Source organism: Ranitomeya variabilis, chromosome 2, assembly GCF_051348905.1.
Source record: "Ranitomeya variabilis isolate aRanVar5 chromosome 2, aRanVar5.hap1, whole genome shotgun sequence".
Taxonomy (NCBI): Eukaryota; Metazoa; Chordata; class Amphibia; order Anura; family Dendrobatidae; genus Ranitomeya; species Ranitomeya variabilis.
In genome coordinates, this window is record NC_135233.1 from 671,467,191 (window position 1) to 671,480,629 (window position 13,439).

General features: G+C 41.6%; 1 protein-coding gene and 1 long non-coding RNA gene across 3 annotated transcripts in view; one reads left to right on the plus strand and one right to left on the minus strand.

The window, feature by feature from the left end:
• The window catches only part of LOC143807584 (uncharacterized), a 1,151,218-nt gene that overhangs the window by 576,987 nt on the left and 560,792 nt on the right, over positions 1 to 13,439 (plus strand). The window lies entirely within an intron of this gene.
• The window catches only part of ARFGEF3 (ARFGEF family member 3), a 110,100-nt gene that overhangs the window by 91,871 nt on the left and 4,790 nt on the right, over positions 1 to 13,439 (minus strand). For both annotated transcript variants that reach the window (XM_077289258.1, XM_077289257.1), the window contains exons 2-5: positions 12,480 to 12,531; positions 6,960 to 7,041; positions 3,726 to 3,857; positions 92 to 160 (exon numbers count right to left, since the gene is read on the minus strand). In XM_077289258.1, coding sequence (XP_077145373.1) covers positions 92 to 160; positions 3,726 to 3,857; positions 6,960 to 7,041; positions 12,480 to 12,531 — 335 coding nt within the window. The remainder of the gene's footprint in view (positions 1 to 91; positions 161 to 3,725; positions 3,858 to 6,959; positions 7,042 to 12,479; positions 12,532 to 13,439) is intronic.

Genomic DNA, 13,439 nt, shown 5'->3' on the forward strand with positions numbered 1-13,439 from the left:
TGAAATGCATAGACGCTATACAGTGTACTGGGAGCAGCCCGTTTCTGTAGATCTGTAATGGCGCAGCATACACAAATCTGCCATCACTTACCTCCGCAATCTTCAGGACGGAGCTGCCATTCAGCTCAAACGTGGACGTATACGTGATGCAGAGTAACACCTACACAAGTAAGAACAGGAATTAGCAGCAATTCTAGATGCACAGGATTCTAAGGCTATGTTCACACCTTGCGTTTTTGATGCGGTTTTTTCTGCAGCAAAACCTACTCTCTTGGCAGTAAGGAAGCAGGTTTTGCTGCATTTTATTTTTACTTTTGTCAGGGTACATTTGCCTCTTGCACATGCTGATGCATAAAAAAAATCCGAATCAACTTCTTCAGGTTTTGGCACCAAAAAAAAGCAGCATTTTTCATACCTGCATTTTGCTGAAAGTAAGCGACATGCTGCATTTTGCAGCAGAAAAAAAACCCAAGCTGTGTGCATGGGAGTCCTGAAATCTCAGACTTTGCTGGTACTGTAAAGTGCACCTGAAAATGTGCATTAAAAAACGCACTGTGAACATAGCCTTAGGCTTCCTTTACGCAGACAGATAAATTGGTAAAATGCAGAGTGCGTGCTGGTTGGAAAGATTTTTTTAGAATCCTGACGTGATCACTTGCGCCCTCTTCTCTTTGACTGCGGCCATTACGAACGTCTAAATTACATGAGCGATTTTACTGTCTACAAACGATATACTGTAGGTGATCACAGAAGGTAAGAATGTGAAAAACACTGGATTATTGGGAATTATGGCGCTATTCAAAAGGGAATCTGTCAGCATGATTCTCTCTCCCCAATCTATTACCATGTACATGGCTCTTTCAAAGACAATATCTGTACACGGCCACCTCCGTTACTGAGAAATCAACATCTGAACTGATATGCAAATAAGGCTGTAGATTTGATGCCTGTGTCACTCCAGCTCTATTCCGTCCCAGAATCGGCTCCTCCTGCTTGGCTGATGGCTCCGTTACCTGAAGTCACACAGCACAGAGACTATCAGGCAGCGCTGGGTGGGGAATAGAGCTGGAGTGATAGATGCTTCAGATCTACCATAGTCCTGCAGTCTCATTTGCATAGTAATACAAGCACTAATTTCTCAGGAATAGAGGAAAGGACTGGCCATGTAAAGGTATTGCTGGACAAAAGTCTATGAGCATATAAAGGTAAAGGTATTGCTGGACAAAAGTCTATGAGCATATACATAGTTTGGGGTGTGAAATCCCGCTGACAGATTCCCTTTAACCATTGCTCTGCCAATTACTATACCATTACTATTCAGTGTGCTGACAGACACACACTGCACACACAGCACTGCTGTTTGCTGCTATTCGCAGTGCTGTGCATATGTTTTTCCAGAATTTCGCAGATTATTTCCAATGACATATAGTAGGTGTTTTTACCATCTGTCTATTAAACCACCAATCCGATTGAACCGCACACAAGATGGCTGTCACAAGCTGACAAGGAACCCAAGCTCCGGTGCTATAAAGCAGACAGGTTCTTCTGGTTTCTAAGCACACAGTGCTACTCATAAATTGTAAAATGCCACTACATAGCCTCAGAGGGTATACTGCATATAGTTAGGGGAGTTTTTCAAGTTTACATTTACACAACAGTGTGATCAAAAGAATTTTAGGACATGTCAGTCAGTCAGAAAAGTCAGATCGGTCATGGGCACCTTCTGTTCCTATAAACTGTTCCTAGCTGTCATTTTATTTTTTTGGGTAGTACGTACCCTCCCGGGTCCAATGGTGGCTCTCCGCTGTTGTCCCAGTCTCTGTTGTTTGTCTGCAGTGCTGAAGTGACATCAACAGCACTGCAGCTAATCAGTGAATTCTAGAGAGCAACTGAGCTCACGGATTGGCTGCAGCGCTGTTGATGTGACATCAGCGCTGCAGACAAACAATAGAGACTGGAGCTGAATTCTAAGAGGGTAAGTACTTGTGTTTTATTTCACTATAGCTACTACAACCTATAAAACGAAGATAAGCCCTGTTAAAGGAAGATTTTAAAAGGAGATTGCTAGAATTACACTACTCTATTGAACCCGCAACCAAGTGATTGCACGATTAAGCACCCAAGGGAGACCAAATGAAAAAATGCTTAAAGATAGGGTACAATTTTTTTTAAACTGTATATTAATAACTTTATTATTTTAAAGAGTTGTATCTACCCCAAAATGGCGACAATAAAATAAAACCTGCAACATTGGCCAGAAAAAAAACAACCTAACAGCGTAGAAAAAAAGATATGGTTGCCTGAATTTGGTGGCAACGCAAGTTTTAATTTTCCCAAATTATCAAGAAAATTACAGAAAGTCTATTTTTCTGGATTTGGACACCCGCACTTTATCAAGAAAAAAATAAAGTTGAACACTGGGAGAAGTGAGCAGCTGAACAGTTATCTCTCTCCCTGCCCAACACTGATCTATTGAATCAATGCAGGGCAGGAAAGAAAGCTAAAAAGGAGCTGCACATTCCACCCTTCACCTTGATGCACGCCCTGACACAATTCTTGGAACATGGGTAGCTGGTCAGGAAATGATGGCTCGAATTTCATGAAGCCTGAAAAGAACTTGAAGTGTGGACAAGAAAAGAAGTTTTTCACCTGCTAATATCCTTGTGTGTATATTAGTAAAACCAATAAAAAAATGTTACGGCTCTTGGAATAAAAGGTAAGAAAAAGGAAAAATGGCTGTAGTGGGAAGACGTTAAATCAGAAATACCTGAAAAGATACTTCACTAAAATGCCCCCTATAAATTTCCAACCTAAGCAATAAATCACTAGGATCCCCACAATCACTGGACTGAGAGGATTCTTACCACACAAAGCATTAGTCTGTCTTCCGCCTGCTGCACAGGCCCATCCTATCATATGACTTGTGATATTACTTGCTGAGGTAAAAATAACCTGCTGAACATTTTGATAATTGTGAAACAATATTTTATGTAAGCTAATGTGTAAACTACATCAATTCTATATTAGAAGTACATACACAGGGAGATTCACCCAAAAGAGTCCTCGAATATTCTGTAATAACTCGTGCCAAGATGAAGCAATCTGAAGTAAAAAAACATGATCTTCGGTATCTGGAGCTTTGGGCCAGCTCCTGGGCATGCTACTTTGTACAATGAGGTAGGTGCCGGACATCCATCGCAACGTTTAACCTCGGGAGATAACGAACAGTTGGAACAGGAACATGGCAGAAATGTAGTTCTTTTTTAGCAACAGAATAATTATGAAGGTGCTTTGGCCACCACGGTTTGACACCACCAGACTTCTATAGTTGAGGTATGTTCAAACAAAAACTCTATAACAACAAGCCTTGGACTGAGGAATTTTTGAAGGAAAACATCCAACGTGAAATTGCTGCTAATCTCTCCGATAAGCTTAACGATATGTTAAGGAACATGGAGCGCCATGTTGAAAATTGTCTGGCAGAAAGCGGAGGTCATTTCCAGCATCGAATGCAATGCAATCGATAACACATGTGAAGGTATGTAGGGCATTATTCAGATTGCTTGGGAGTTACAAGACTATAATGGGGGTCTCCTTCCAGTGAATCTCCCTGTACTATAGATACACAAAATCAACGATATAGAAATCCAACACTGACTCATGACCCGACGCTTTGTGGCTGCGATGTATCGTACGGGATCATTATCACCTTGGGAAGTACTTACTTTCATAACCTCAACTTGCAGATCCTCATATAGAGATGGGGTCACTTTAACGGCACTCAGCATTTGGTTAAGTAGCTGCCGCTCATCAGGTTCTGTTTCCACGGATACAAATCGGTCGTCAGCGAGCAGTTTCTATAGAAAAAAGGAGCGGAGAAGCAATGAGTCAGCTCTGAGGTCATTATCGCTGTGCGACCAGCCGTCCAGATCTAAACTCATTTTCCTATCCAAGAAAGAAGGGGTTTTTTTAGATGTAGATGTTCAGCCCATATTTCTGTTAGAAGGTTTATGGATTGAAATAATGTCTCATTATGTATAAAAGTCATCAGAAATGGCAGAAAATTATATTAATCGGTTTTTGTAGTCAAAGGCATTTATACCATGACCTTAGTATGTGTTATAAATGTCTGTTTAGGCAGGCGGCCACAGAGAGGACATCAGGAGAAAGGGTGGAACCTGAAGTGATGCCCTCTTGCCAGGTATCATGCATGTGGCCTCATATAATGTAAGAGGAAATAAACCTTCAACACTTTTTTTTTAGTATTTGAGTGACTTTTTAATTGCAATCAGATCAGTGCGGGTCCAGGTCCTAAGACCCCAACCAAACGCTCAAAAAAAACAAACAAACCAAAGAGGTGTGCAACTCAGTCAACAGGAGCACAAAGAGAGCGTTATGGATTCAATTGAAAGCATAGACTTTGTCCCCTAGAATGCATGTGCTTCATACTGTGGCTGTACGCTCCCGCCTGCTAGCAACTCTGGGGGGTTTTCTTGAGCAACTGATGGAGTTCTCAGGACCGAGACCCCCAACGCCCTGCTTGCAATTAAAAAGGCACTCAAACTTTAAAAAAATAAAAAAAAGTTTAGCTACTCTTTAACCCCTTCATGACCGGAGGTATTTTCGCTTTTGCGTTTTCATTTTTTGCTCCCCTTCTTCCCAGAGCCACGACTTTTTTATTTTTTGGTCAATATGGCCATGTGAGGGCTCGTTTTTTGTGGGACGAGAGGTACTTTTGACACCATTTGTTTTAACATGTCATGTACTGGAAAACGGGAAAAAAAATTCCAAGTGCGGTAAAATTGCAAAAAAAAGTGCAATCCCACACTAGTTTTTTGTTTGGCTTTTTTACGAGGTTCACTAAATGCTAAAGCTGACCTGCCATTATAATTCTCCAAGTCATTACTAGTTCATAGACACCAAACATGTCTAGGTTCTTTTTTATTTAAAGGGAACCTGTCATCCCCCCAGGCGTTTGTAACTAAAAGAGCCACCTTGTACGCACGGGCCGCACGTGCACGCAGGCACAGTAAACAAGACATCAAGTGATGTCAGTTGTCGGGCAGCGCGAACTGCGCATGACCAAGGCAGAATATGACCGTGCAGGCGCCTGGACAACTGAATAATACCGAGGAGGCGGCGCCCTTCTCGCAGAGTGACGGCTGTGTTGTGTCTGGACAGGGTGGATAAAAATCAATGTTTTTTTAAAAAAATCAAAAAAATCGGATTTTTTTTATTTAAATCGGATTTTTTTGATTTAAATCGGATTTTTTTCAATAAACTGCTTTTTGAGGAAAATATTTTACCATCCAAAGGTTCTTCCATCATGAGATAAAGCTGAGTTGTTTAACTCAGTAGAATAAAGGCTGTATATGTGTAACATTCACAATGCCATGCTCTTCCAGAGGTTTCTGTAGGATGCTGACTATCCAACAAGTTTGGGCATGTCAACTGAATGGAAAAAGAAACTAAACCAAAAGTGAAACCAAGCTAGAAGTGTGGAATTAAAGGGGCAGTATGAACAAAATGTGGAGGCTATTAATAGTTTATACAATTAAGACATGCTGCTTTTAAACACCTACCTATTGCCATATAGTAAAACAAAAAAGATTTTTACTTACTTTGGGGTCCCCCCCTCACCCTGGCGTTAGATCGTTGCCCCTAGTTTCGTCCGTGTAACTATGGGCGCACATGCGCACTGCTCTCACTTCTCATTTTAATCGTGATTTATATTAAAAAAAAACTTTTGATTTAAATCAGTGATTTAAATCATGATTAAAATCATGATTTAAATCGATCCGATTTAAATAGAAAAAAATCTTTTGATTTAAATCGTGATTTAAATCATGATTTAAATCGGCGTGATTTAAATCAATCCACCCTGTGTCTGGATGAAGGTATCAGGGACCAAATTCAAAAGCGATTATTTCTGCAGTGCAATGAACAATAACTAAAAGAGCCACCTTGTCAGAATGCAGCATTAGTGCTGCACAAGATGGCTTTTTTAGTTACAAATGCCTGGGGGGGGAGGGGTGACAGGTTCCCATTAAGTAGTAAAAAAAAAAGTTCAAACCTTGTTAGTTTGACTTTTTTTCTCATTACACCGTTTAGCGATCAGGTTAATCCTTTTTTTAATTTATAGATCGGGCGATTCTGAACGCGGCATTACCAAATATGTGTATGTGTGATTATATTTTTATTGTTTTATTTTGAATGGGGCGAAAGGGGGGTGAGTTAAATTTTTTTTTTTTTACTCTTGGCATGCTTCAATAGCCTCTATGGGAGACTAGAAGTTGCCATAACCCAATCGGCTCTGCTACATACAGGCGATGATCAGATCGCCTGTATGTAGCAGAATTACTCACTTGCTATGCAGGAGACCTCTGGTTGTCATGCCAACCCATCTGTGACGCGTGATCACGTGACGGGGGTCACCAATGGTTGGATTTCTGGCGCAACTGCCGGAAGAGCATGTTAAATGCCGCTGTCAGAGTTTGACAGTGGCATTCAACGGGTTAATAGCTACGGGTGGATCGCGATTCCACCTGTGGCAGTTCCAGGCACATGTCAGCTGTTCAAAACAGCTGACATGTGCCGGGGAAAGATGTGGGCTCACCGCTGGAGCCCACATCAAAGGGAGAGTGTCCAACATTGGCGTACTATTACGCCCGATGTCGGAAAGGGGTTAATATCATGCATCAACGAAATCTGACAGTCATGTACAAAACCTATCAAGAACCTGATGGACACCAGACATGAGAGGTGCCAATAACCCCCTTTAGTAACTAGTCCTTGGTCTTCATTAGGCTAAATAGAGTCAAAGAATATTTTTCAGCTTCTGGTGTGTTACAGGAGAGACACTTAAATCATCAACTACTGAGAGCTGGCTTCCAACAATGCCAAGTACTCAAATAAAAGCAATACATAGTATTTATACCCCTTGATCTTCTCATTGTTACCTGCATGCCAGCTAGTGCTTGCTGCGCCAACTTCATATTCTTAGATTCCAGAGCAAGTTGAAGGGGGACAAGACATCTTTCCCTAAAAAAAACAAAAAAAAAAAAACAGATTAAGATGTAGAAATATATTTCTTCATTTATCATAGAAACATTTATCAGATGAACCCATGAATAGCTCACTGTCAATTAGTTATCTCCACATGTCTGCTTCAGATCAAATATCATGACTGGTTTGCATTTCAGGTATTAACCATATCTGTCGTATCAAATATGCAACGTATGGAATTCAGCAATATCAAGATGGCTTGTATCAGTCTAGTGCAATGCCTATGAACCAAGGTTTGGCAGGCCACACGTCTAACATATTCTAACCATTTAATGGCATTCTTCACAGTATATATGATACATGTATGATTGGTTGGGCTCCAATCACTGAGACCCCCGTTAATCACAAGACTGGGTACTGGGTACTTTGTTCCTTGTCTGAATAGAGTGACATTGTGGATATGTGACCACTGCTCTATCAATGTATATGGCAGCTGTTGTCCCACACATGCGGAGTCACTGAATGAGGACATAGAAAACTCAGTTCAGGCCACTTGCTTAAAAAAAAAATCACTAACTGAAGAAGACTAACAATAAAAATTAACTTTTATTAATATTACGTTAAATAATTTATTTCCCAAATCCATGGTGCTTGTGCAGTCTGAACTGGGTAGATTGTTTAATGAATATGTTGCTGTTTTTGTCTGTACATACTAATTCCAGTATGTTCTGCCAAGTACTGCTCGTATAAGATCATGATGGCCCGCCAGAGGATTCTCCGGTTCTCTCGTGGGCCAGTCCAAGCTTGATTGCTCTGAGATCTTTTTGTAGTATTGTTCTTCTCAATCCAATCTTAACTTGAGGCTTATGGTCCTATTAGTAATTGACATAATCCCACAGAGTACTCTCCAATTGTCCCATTTATGTGTTTCCCCAGGGCAATATGGCTTATGTTACAGATGTCAGTAGACACGGGTGTTTTTACCATTTATAGACTGCACAAGCACCGTAGATTCTGGAAATAAATGAAAGTAAGATTAATAAAAGTAAATTTTACTGTGATCTGCTTTTTTTCTACAAAATTAAACAACTGAATGAACATCCTCCATTCCACAATTTTTGCTAAGGGTTGTATTAAACAGTGCAGGTTTTCCTTGCCCTGTCAATCAGTTCAGTTGATCTCCTGGAGCTCTCCCTCCTGAATGGTCTCAGCTGTTCAGTGTTGGCCACTCCCTTCATGTATATATGCTTCCCACTGGCTCTGAGGAGTTGCCAGTGATAGTTCTACTGCCTGGTTTGGTGGTGAAGGAGAAAGTTCAGTGTTTGGAGTTGGCGGTTGGAGAGTTTTTCTGGGAGATTGCTGCTTGGAGTTGGTTTGTGGGTTGTTCTTTATCCTCTCACACTCGGTTCCCCCTTGCCATACCCCCTCCGTTTCCCACTCTGTTGTTTTGTGAGTGTATTTGTATTATTATAGTTTTCTTTCATCCCTGTCTGTTTGGTTAGTGTTTTCCTACACATTTCAGCCCCTTACCTCCCTGGATGGGGAGGGATCAGATGACTTAACTTAAGTACGAGAACGTCCCTTCAGGAGTAATCTGAGGGACAGGGATAGACTAGGATGACCCTAGTTTCAGAGATCAGGTAGGTGCTCACAGTCCATTGACAAAAAAGTTTCTTTGAACGTTTTTTCCAAACGACGGGCCGTCAAATTCCGCAGAATCCAGTGCACGACGGACGAAACGTGTGGCCATACGTCGCTCATACAAGTCTATGAGAAAATGAAATTTTTTTGCAGGATCCTGTTTTCTCAAAAAACTACGTATTTCGACAGGAGCTCAAAGACGGAAGTGTGAAAGAGGCCTAAGAGTCTGTGTGCTGTACACACACTTCCTCCTCACTGATCCTGACACAGCGCTTTGCCTCTGCAACTGATGTTGCCACATACCCCGGCGCTTTATCCTCCCTGTGCGATTGGTGTTCCATATCTCAGATCATACCTATTGCAGCAGAGTATACCTATGGCAGCAGGCTGTTATATAAGCTATATAATCTGTGGACGCTCCTTATACCTTCTTAGATTGCTTCTACATCCAGTTCACACTAAAGAATTGTCTGATGAAGGTCCTTTGCCGGACTGAAAACGTTTATTCGTCAATTTTGTCTGGATGCATTAATAATAAAAAGGAGCAAAATAATTTTTCTCACTACTGAGTGCCAAGTTTTTTCTATTATTGTTCTATGGGTTGGAGACCCTACTTGAGCACCATCAAAAAACTTTTTTCTATCGAGTGCCGTGTTTTCTTCTTCTACTATTTATGTGCACGGTTATTTCAGCCGGTTTTATGTTTTTTATACTGTACATAGTGGAAAATGAGTTCAGATCATGTGAACATTTGTAATGTTTCATGCTCACTGGTGTATTATATTATTATTTGTATACCACATAATAAAGCAGTAAGAGTTATCAGGACATAGGCCATCAACATCTGTCTATAGGCCATAAACTGTCCACATCATGGAGTTTTACAATTTCTTATCTCCATTGCAGACATATTAGCTAGTAAAGTTTATGTGCTAATTTCCACTAATCTAAGGGGATGTTAGCGAGTCTTCTCTGGAGAAGTTGTTCTTTTTTTCTCTGCATGATGTTGTCCAAATATATGTAAGAGGAAAAGAAGAAGAAAAAAAAAAAAAAATCACATGCCCTCAGCTATTAGACCTGGCTTTCTTTGTGTACTATGGAAAGACGTTTAAACACACACAGCTCTGCTCTCCTCCCTAATCTCATTGCCTATACCTACTGTGATTACAACTGGGGAAGTAGAGCAGAGCTACGTGTCATTACAAACGCCTCAGCATATGCAGCTCTCATCTAATGGCAGTTAGAATAGAGCTGACAGTACCACGGGATGAAAGCTGCAAGAGATGTTTGTCACACAGCTCTGCTCTACTCCCCTCCTCCGAGGGTAAGTGTTCACATTACTTATGTCACCTCTCACCATACCATCCAGATGTACAAGATACAAAATGAGCAAAAACCCTGCTGTAACCAAATAAGTATAAAGCAAAAGTGCATTTAAATAACTCAGGGTTCTTAGGAATACTGTTTTTGATCAAAAATAGCATAAAAGCCATCCCACCGTCCACAAGGTGACCCTGATCGGGACAGTCCTACAAAGTCTCATATTAAAAACGTATTTAGTTACAGCAGGGTTTTTGCTCATTTTATTTCTTGTAGGTTTTGTGTGTTTTTACGGCCAACGTGAACATGCGCTTATGTGCTGCATGTATACCAACTCAAACCAAGCTCAATGTTTCTGATTTTACCATTCAGACGTAACAGAGATGGGAATCGTCGTGGGACATCATTATGGATTAACGTAGACAGGTGAGGATTACTTTGATTTTTTTAAATTTTTCGGTTATTAAATGGGTAAAAGAGGGTTATTGTCGGGGTTTGATTTGTACAATTAAAGGACTTTTCTCTGTGTGCATCTTTATTAATTTTGACTATGGGGCTAGTAATGGGGGTGTCTGGCGGAATTCTAATGGATGCGCCATTTCTGGGGCAGCTGAGGGCTGGTGTTCTTATTCTGGGAGGTGGCCAATATCCATGGCCACATCCCAGCGTAGTAATCTCAACCCACAGCAGTCTATTTCACCTTTGCTGGTTAGTAAAAATAGGGGAACCCTGATGTCATTTTATTTTTGGGTCCCCTCTTTTTACTAACCAGTAAAAGCTAAGCAGACAGATGTAATCTGTTCTTAATAGGCTTGAAACCTTTATGGCTATTGGCCCCTTCCCAGAATAACAACAGCCCCCAGCAGTCTGTTTTCCTACAGCTGGTTAGGAAAAGTAAAGGGGACCCCACAACGATTTTCGTTAAAATGGTTTATTTGATATGCGTGACACAGAGACTACGTGTGCTGACTACAACTGTCATCAGCGTCGCCTGGTATTGCTGATCGCAGGGAGACCAGGCGACAATGATGAGAGTTGGATTCAGCACTCGGCACCTGGGAACAGCGCCAACTGTAATGCTTTTCCCAGATGCCGGTACGTGTCACACTAATGACACATGGATGTCATCCGTGTGTCAGTGTGTGGAATGTATTGCAGACCGTGCTGCTGGCAAAAAACTGACCTGTCTACGTGTTTTGCACGCGGTCCGTGGAAACCCACTGACATGTGCGCAGACCCATAGATTTGAATGCGTTTATGTGTGTAAGTGTCTCCAGTATGGGTGGAAACTGTCACCACACGTACTGGAGACACTGACATGTGAAGGGGCACAACTTGACGGAGCTGGAGCAGTTTTGCCTTGAGGAATGGGCAAAACTGCCTGTGGAAAGATGTGGAAAGCTCAGAGACTTATCTAGAGCAAATTGCAGTTGTACTTGCTGCAAGAGGAGGCTCTACAAAGTACTGACTTTAGGGGGGTGAATAGTTATGCACACTGCAGTTTTAAGTTATTTAGTCCTATTTGTTGTTTGCTTCACAATAAAAAAGAAAACCAAATGATGCAAACCCTCAAATGAAATTCCAGGATGTGAAGAAGCAAAACCAGAAAAACGCCAAGTGGTTGAATGCTTTAGCATGCCTCTGTATGTTGCTTTTTGCAGGGTTCCTATAATGCAGGACTTGGTGGTCCCTGTGCATCAAAAAGGTTAACTTTGAAGAGTCCATTCATGTTTATGCCAATATATTATTTGAAAATAACTTAATAACTTAAAAAAATCAAAAATAATCAGGTTTTACAGTGCAAATGATCTGTGAGGATCCATGAGGATTCCACACCAGATGAAACTTATTAAAGGGAATCTGTCGCCTCATTTTGGCCCTATAAGCTTCGGCTTATAGGGCCAATGAATCGTATGAAGATGGGAGGCGACGGACCCAGACCACGACGCCCATCAGACCCGGACCACACCGGATCGCCCCCCCCCCAGGTGAGTATAATCTAACTTGTTTTTCTTACCTTTCAGGTTACATCGGTGGCTTATCTACAGCATTACAGAATGGTGTAGATAAGCCCCTGATGCTGGTGGCCGCAGCTTATAGGCCACAAATGGGGTGACAGATTCCCTTTAAGAAGCACTGATATAAGCCATGTCTATAAGGATACCAAATACAAGAAAAGAACAAATGTTATGTCTTTTGGAAATTGTCAGATGGATCGCGACAAGATTTGGAAACCATTCTCACTCATACAATTACTGTTTATTTAGTTTGCAGCATTGGGAAGTTCTTCTTTCAGACACTTGTGCACCTGCTCAGGACGTTTATTCACATCGTAATGCGGAAAGGATATAATATTGTAAAATAAAAAAAGACGTGCTGTAAAAGAGTCATTTCCAGTAGCTTGATGCCCTGCTGTGGCTTTATGCAGCGATATCCATTTATTATAATACCACATATCCAACAGATGCTGCATGCAGCTGGAATACAGAGGTAAAGGAGAGGAGGGCACTTACCTAAGGTGGCAAGGAGGGATCTTGGCGGTGCCCTCTGGAGCTTCTAATACATCTGGATATTGAAAAAAAAAAAACGCCCATCATTCAATGAGAGAAACGTATTGAAATGTTCTGTGGATTCAACATTGTATGCGCATTATCCAAAATACACAGAGCACAACAAATGCCACAAGACTGTAAGAGATTAATGATACCAGTCAGGGATACGCAAGCTTTATTAGCCTGGGGACTGTCCGATTGGACCCTAGGAGGGGAGCATTACATTTGTGCAAACTCACACCACAGCGTCTAGGAGCCTCTAAGGCGTGTTCACATAGGGGGGATGCACGGCGGATGGACTGGCCACATTTACTCTGCTCTGGCTATGAGATCTCATCATGGTAGCCCCATCTGCACCACTCTGTATGCCCTAGTGCTACATCTACTTTAGGGTGGGCATCTCTTGCAGGAGCCCCCTGCGCTCTGCCTCCCGGGGGTGCTGTGTTCCGGCTGGACTCCACAACCAGCACTGCAGCAAAGGCGACTTTGCCATAAATCCCAAAAAAGAGGGACACAAACAGCCATATGCGCAGAGCGACAGTGGTTATATGTCCCGACAGTAATTCCCCCCCACAGTGTACAAACACATCTCTGCTACATCAATACAAACACACGTCTCTCCTAAATATTTGGTCAGATATTCAGTAACATCTTGCTGTGACCAAATGGTTAGGTAAAAGTTTAGTAAACAGATGGTAAGTTTATACACTGTGTTATTTTGCAAGCTGGTAATAAAATCATCATTTATTTGTACATTTAAAGGGACTGTCCTCTTTAAGAAACCCTTCTTTCATAGACTACAGTAGCAGCTCTACAGAACAAGTATTACTCGGGGCTTGTTCACACTGGTGTATGACACGGCCGAGTGCTATGTGATGTTTTATCGGAGGGCACTCAGCCCACTTATACTATGGGGCAGTA